A 7500-nucleotide genomic window follows, 5' to 3' on the forward strand; every position below is an offset into this window, starting at 1 on the left:
AGTTTATTTTGGTCTCATCAGACCACAGGACATGGTTCCAGTAAACCATGTCCTTAGTCTGCTTGTCTTCAGCAAACTGTGCATCTTTAGAAAAGGCTTCCTTCTGGGACCATAGCCATGCTGACCAGATTGATGCAGTGTATGGTCTGGACACCGACAGGCTGAACCCCCCCCCCCCCACTTCAACCTCTGCAGCAATGCTGGCAGCACTCATACTTCTATCTCTTAAAGACAACCTCTGGATATGACGCTGAGAACGTGCACGCAACTTCTTTGGTCAACCATGGCGAGGCCTGTTCCGAGTGGAACCTGTCCTGTTAAATCGCTGTATGGTCACTGTATGGTACTTGCAGGGTCTCTTAATGGATAAAACCTAAGAAAATGTGCATGAATTTTTTTTATATACTGTGAGAAAGAGGATCTTGGATTGCAATCTTCTTAAGGTTATGGAATTATGTGAACATACAACATGAAAAGCGCTGCAAAAATATTTCAATATTGAGTTGACCCATCCTTTGCAGCTGTAACAGCTTCAACTCTTCTGGGAAGGCTGTCCACAAGGTTTAGGAGTGTGTCTATGGGAATGTTTGACCATTCTTCCAGAAGAGCATTTGTGAGATCAGGCACTGATGGACGAGAAGGCCTGGTTTGCAGTATTCGCTCCAATTCATCCCAAAGGTGTTCCATCGGATTGAGATCAGTTTTTCCACCCCAAACAGTTCATCCATGTTGTTATGGACCTTGCTTTGTGCACTGGTCCAAATTATTTGGTGAGGGTTATGGTGTGGGGTTGTTTTTCAGGGGTTGGGCTTGGCCCTTTAGTTCCAAAGTAGGGAACGCTTAAGGCAGGGGTGCCCAACCTTTTGAAGAGCGAGGGCCACTTAAGCAACTTGGTAACCAGTCGCGGGCCACAATGAGCGGCGCGGACGGACGACAGGTCACGGCTACTCTATAGGCCCGCCCAGATGGAAGGGGACAAATGTTTTTTTCGGATTGGAGGTAGATGGGCTTAAACGGATATCTGTTGCTCTGTAGAAGTGAATTGAGGGTCCCATTCGGTCGGGCTGATCGTGTGAAAAGGGCCTAAGACTGCTTTCACACTGATGTGCTGCGTGTCTATCCTGCGGGCTAGCTGAACTTTGCCATAGACTCCACCTGTGGCAAAAGCCGGCGCTGTAGAGGAAGCATCGGCTTATAGGGCTCTGCTCTGCAGCCGCTTTCTTCCTCTACCACCAGCTTCATATCAACACTGATGCTGCCATTCCAGAGCAGGAGGTCACGGGCCACATCAGAGGGCTCCGCGGGCCACTGGTTGGCCACCCCTGGCTTAAGGCATCAGCATACCAAGACACGTTGGACAATTTCATGCTCCCAGCTTTGTGGGAACAGTTTGGGGATGGCCGTTCCTGTTCCAACATGACTACGCACCAGTGCACAAAGCAAGGTCCATAAAGACATGGATAAGCGAGTTTGGGGTGGAGGAATTTGACTGGCCTGCACAGTCCTGACCTCAGCCCAATAGAATACTTTTGGGATGAATTGGAGCAGAAACTGAGAGCCAGTCCTTCTCTTCACACAGCAGTGCTTGACCTCACAAATGCGCTTCTGGAAGAACGACCAAACATTCCCATAGTAAGAAACACTCAGTCATACGCACATGGACTGACTGTAGGAACAAACATTTCAAATTGCAGTAAGAATTTATAGCAGAACTTAAATGACTAAATCTAAAAGTGCCTAAACAAATTTAACTGACAACTCTCCACATATAAATATTTGGTAGGTTAAAAATGAGCCATACCGAGTTTAATATTTGTCAGTTTGAGGTTTGAAGAAATGTTCTTTCCCTATGATTTGCATGTTTGGGTGTGACTAAGCCTCTTTAGTACAACACTGGTTCTGTGTTATAAGCACCTGTTTCCTAGCCCAACACCCGTGTACTTAAAATGAGTTCATCACCAGATAAACAATGGGAATAGGATCAGTGGTTGGAAACCACATGCAAATACAAAGCCCTTTATCAGAATAGGGATTGTACTGTGTCTAGGGGTGATGGTAGTGATGAGAGCAGTAACAGAATGTCCAGACCAATGGTTGACGTTTTCAAATGCTTTATTTCTCCAGTCAACACGACCAACATGTCAACTTGAGGTAGACAGGACAGGTTGGTGAAAGAAGCATGAACTTCGCAGAATCAGGCTGTGGATAAATAAAAGCAGTCCTGCTTTTAAAGCAACTCTTTCCTCATCGCCACTTCAGCTGAAGTGGGTAAAGTGCCCCTGGACAGGTCCCCCTCACGAACCTGGCAGCCAGAGCGCCACTAAGAACTTCTGGGAAGGAACAAGCCTCTGCCACAGACTTGGCTCTAATTTACTTTTGAGTTTAAAGATGAGACCTCTGCCACAGACTTGGCTCTAAATTAGATCTGGATGTCCAGATGAGACCTCTGCCACAGGCCTAGTACTTGAAAGTTTGAACGGTAGAGCAAATCCTCCCAGTATGTCATTTGGGGTCACCGACTGACAGCCTGAATGCAACCCGTCAGTGTCCGGTGCCCAGATCCCCGATGGTTCGTTCAAGTCCTATTGGATCACCTGCCTCAGGGTTCTCCTCAGACCGATCCCCCACCGAACAGCACCCAGCTTGGGATCTTCTCAATAAGGATGGGAACCCAGTAAGTCACTGGGGTCCCCTGACAGCATCAGTCGCTCCGGGCTATGAGAGCCCAGAGTCAGGAACTCCACGTAGCACGCAAACCCCGGCCTGGTAGGCCATAGTGGTGGGGCCCGTGATGTGCGCACACCCTAAAGGTGGGTGCCGCACCCGGAACCCGCAAAGAACCCCGAACCACGGCCTCCGCCACAGAAATACCCCTCCCAGCATGCCCCGCGAGGGAAAACTCCTCCAATTGGCTGCTGGGAAGAAGCGGCTCCGCCTGGACCCCTCTGATGCCACCTACTGCCCAGAGATGAGACTGCATCTCTGGAGCACAGACTGACCCACAGGACAATCCAGATTTGGCGACCGCCAAATTTAACAAATCAAATGAATGAGTGTAACATAACTCTCTCACTCCCCCACTAAATTTAAATATAGCACCTGTACGAAAGTACACAGGCGCTACACAATATATATATATATATATATATATATATATATATATATATATATATATATATATATATATATATATATATATATATATATATATATATATATTTATATTTATTAGTATTGACCTGCCTGTTTAACCACATCCCGCCCGGCCGATAGCAAAATGATGGCCAGACAGTGGCTCTGACTGGATGTCATATGACATCCTTAACATGCTGCTCATGCATGCCCCCAGTGGCACCCAGCGCGGTGTCTCCGATCGTGGTAACAAGCCTATGATGTAAGCTCTTTACTATGTGCTCAGCTGTGTCCAATCATAGCTGATCACAGCGTAACTAGGACGCGGCATTCCTCTATTCACACTGACAGCTCGTGAATAGAGGAGAGCCAAAAAGCTGCTCTCCTGACGGGGGATCTATAGAGATCACCAGTGCAGCCCCATCAGCAATGCCCACCAGTGATGTCTTTTAGTGCCCAGTGATGCCTGTCAGTGCCACCGATCAGTGCTGCCTATCATTTCAGGAGAAAAATTACTAATTTCCAACATTTTCAAACAAACAAAATAACATTTTTTTATTTTATTTTTTTCTAAACAAATGAAAAAAATAAAACTGGTGATTAAATACTACCAAAAAAAAAAAATGTTTGGGGTAGAGCATTGCATGACTGCGCAATTTTCATTCAAATTGCCACAACGCTGAAAGCTGAAAATTGGCCTGGGCAGGAAGGGAGTGAAATAATCCGGTACTGAAGTGGTTAAATATACAGTTTCCAGGGCACAGTCTGATAGGATCGTGTATGAAGGCCGATAGAGTTAGGTTAAAGAAAAAAAATAAAAAAAAATAATTGTAAACACATTTCAGATGTCGCTGGCCTGCCAATTCTGAGGGTGCTGGACGGGACCCTCAGCTATCATGAATAACACTTATGCAAGCTTTCTTGAGCTGCACATGAAAAACACAACTGCTGTGAGCTATCCTGGCATCAGATGTAAAAAATGGAGAGCCGCTGTATACAAAATGCATGCTACTTAGAGTAATTTCCATGGAAAGCAATACAAACTTACCTTGATGACATTTGACACAGGGATCGGAGAGAAAGCGATGGCATGAAGTGTAAGGCAGCATTATAACAAAGTAGAAGAAATGCCAGAACTTCGAATCTACAAAAAAAAAAAAAAAAAAAAAAAAGAGAACATAAAACATTTAAAAAAAGTTTAAGACCTTAAATGAGAAGAAACTGCATGATTTACAATAGTTGTGGTACCCTTTTAAGTTAGATTAACTCAAGCCTGCATATCTACAGGATCTGTTGACAAATGGCTTAAAAGTAGATTTCTACTTTTGCACCAAAATTGGGATACGCCCACTTCATATTTGTTACTCGCTTCCATTCACATTTAAAAATATAAATAAATAAAAGTTGCTGCTTGCCCTTTTCAGTTGCATCAACATCCTACCTAGCATTTGCCTTCTATGCAAGGCAGCCCATAGATGATAACGGGTTAGAAGAAAAGAAAAATCACTTGATTCCCCTACCACAGTCAGTGTGGGAATCCTTTCCGGCCAGGAGAACACAATGATTACCGCTAGTGGCTATAGCACCCCGCAGTAATCACTTGTGAAAAATCTGGCTGATTGTACCCAAGTAGATCTATGGATCGACTCTGGTACAATCAGCCTGCCCATACATGGATCGAATTTCATCTGGTCCCTGCTGGACTGGCTGATATGTATGGGTGGCTCAAAGTCAAGGAGGGGGCTTGGGAGTTCGGATTACCAAAATTAACCCTGTCTGTATCATGCTGGCAGATCTTAATTATCAGCTGTATACTAAATCTGATCAAGAATTGGATGGTCATCACATGCCTGCCAAAGGGCCTGAAACGTTGCACTTGCTCTTGCGATGAGACCTTTCTGCAATAAAAACCTTTGGATGACATTTAAAGCAGAGTTCCACCCTAAAATGAACTATTAACAGCTTGCCTTTAAAGTAAAAAAAAATAAAAATAAAATTACTCACTTCTATCTGGCTGTTACCAGGCAGATTTCGTAATCTGCCGAGTTCGTGGTCCTAGGTGGTTCAACTTCCTGTCCTAAGACCCCATTGCCTCCTGGGAAATGACACCAATTTCCCAGGAGTCTCTGGGCATTACTGTGCCTGAACAATTCACCCAGCATGCACCTCTCCCTGAAAACCAGGAAGAAAAGGGAACTGGGCTTTACATGCCCACACATATGATGGATACAGCAACAACATGAGCTGGAGGATATAAGGCAAGTGTTTGCAATGTTTTCTGGAACGATTGTGGAGCTATATGTTTTAGGGACTATTTAATGTGATTCATTTTAGCTTGCAAAAAAAAATAAAAAATTATGCCCGGAACCCGCTTTAATGATCCTCGTTGTGATGGCGCACAAGTGCATTTATCTGTGATATTCCAGTAACCAGCTGGTAGTCGCTGCAGCACCCAACCATCGGTGAGCCTTATTCCCAGGAACTAGGGATGAGCCGAACACCCCCCCTGTAAGGTTCGCACCAGAACCTTCGAACGGACAGACCGTTCGCGCGAACATTTAGAACCCCATTGACGTCTATGGGACTCGAACGTTAGAATTCAAAAGTGCTAATTTTAAAGCCTAATATGCAAGTTATTGTCGTAAAACGTCTTTGAGAACCCGGGTCTTGCCCCAGGGAACATGTATCAATGGAAAAAAAGTTTTAAAAACGGTCGTTTTTTCTGGAGCAGTGATTTTAATGATTCTTAAAGTGAAAAAAAAAAAAATACCTGCTGGGTGTCTATAGTATGCCTGTGAAGTGGCACATGTTTAGAGCTGTCCCTGCACAAAATGAGATTACTATAAGAAAAAAGTAATTTAAAACTTGCGGCTTTAATGTAATGTCTGGTCCTGCAATATGGATAAAAATCATTGAGAAAAATAGCACAGACACAGACAGTACACACCCCACGTAGCTTTAGGTGCACACTGCAGAGGACACAGGCAGTACACCATGTGAAAATACTGCAGCTAGCACAATCACCTGCCTGCCAGTAAATTAGGAAGTGCGGATCTAGCTAAACTAGACAGTGTATAAATATATATATACACACACACACACACACACACACACACACACACACACACACAACACCTGGGATGCATATATATCCTCTATACACTGTAACTAACTGACTAGCCTGCTCTATATACCTACTTAAAATGACACTCTGTTAACCACCGCAACACACTACACAAAGCCGACCTACAGGCGGCCTTTTATAGTGTGGGGCGTGTACTAAACCCCCTGAGCCATAATTGACCAAAGCCACCCTGGCTTTGGCCAATTACGGCTCTCCGTTTTTTGCAAGCTGTGATTTCCCAAGCATGCGGGTCATAGTGCATGCTTGGCCAATCATCAGCCAGCAATGCACTGCGATGCCGCAGTGAATTATGGGCAGTGAAACGGCACTCGAATTTAACGCGAACGGCCCAAAACGTTCGTAATTCGACGAACGATCGAACATACGATGTTTGAGTCGAACATGAGTTCGACTCGAATACGAAGCTCATCCCTACCAGGAACGTGCAAGAGGGGAATAAAGACAAGAGTGGATGGTCTATTGTCCGTCCCTGCATCTGTCCCCTAATTGCCCGAGCTATTCTGAACAATTTCCAGCTGCCTATGGAAATCCATGTATAAATCTGCATCAAAGAAACTAGAAAGGTAAGACAATTATTTGTAGGTATTCTGTGTAAAAGGGGACACAAACATAGTGGGGGTTCTCCAATTTGACTGCAAAGTGGAAATACATTTTAAAGCTGTAAGTAGAAGCTGACTGTCTATTTCCTCTGCAATACCAGCAGTACCTCAGAGTCATGAAATGAAAAGAGTACACGTGTGGAACATAAAATATTGCCTGCCGCCTGCGGTTATGGTGTATATGTCATTTATTTGCATTGCCTGGCTTGTCTAAAAAGGGACCTCTAAAAATAAAAACCACTTCTTTCTATTATACAGTGCATCCGGAAAGTATTCACAGCGCTTCACTTTTTCCACATTTTGTTATGTTACATCCTTATTCTAAAGAGAATTCAATTCATTATTTTCCTCAAAATTCTACAATTCCCCCATAATGACAACGTGAAAGAAATTTGTTAGAAATCTTTGCAACTTTATTAAAAAAAAAAAAAAAAACACGAAGGAAAAAACTCTACATGCATAAGTATTCACAGCCTTTTTTTGAAGCACCTTTTACAGCCTTAAATCTTTGCGAGTATGATGCTACAAGCTTGGCACACCCATTTTGACAGCTTCTCCCATTCTTTGCAGAACCACTCAAGCTCCATCAGGTTGGATGGGGAATGTTGGTGCCCAGCCATTGTT

At 44.0% G+C, this 7500-nt stretch overlaps 1 protein-coding gene across 6 annotated transcripts in view; it reads right to left on the reverse strand.

Moving 5' to 3' along the window:
* FAM126A (family with sequence similarity 126 member A) overlaps window positions 1-7500 on the reverse strand; it is a 136156-nt gene that overhangs the window by 46136 nt on the left and 82520 nt on the right. For all 6 annotated transcript variants that reach the window (XR_005749395.1, XM_040352840.1, XM_040352838.1 and 3 more), the window contains exon 7: window positions 4181-4276. Coding sequence is in view for 5 of the 6 variants with exons in the window: in XM_040352840.1 (XP_040208774.1) it covers window positions 4181-4276 (96 nt within the window). In the remaining variant the exon portion in view is untranslated. The remainder of the gene's footprint in view (window positions 1-4180; window positions 4277-7500) is intronic.

The sequence above is a fragment of the Rana temporaria genome, chromosome 5 (assembly GCF_905171775.1).
Source record: "Rana temporaria chromosome 5, aRanTem1.1, whole genome shotgun sequence".
NCBI classification, from domain to species: domain Eukaryota; kingdom Metazoa; phylum Chordata; class Amphibia; order Anura; family Ranidae; genus Rana; species Rana temporaria.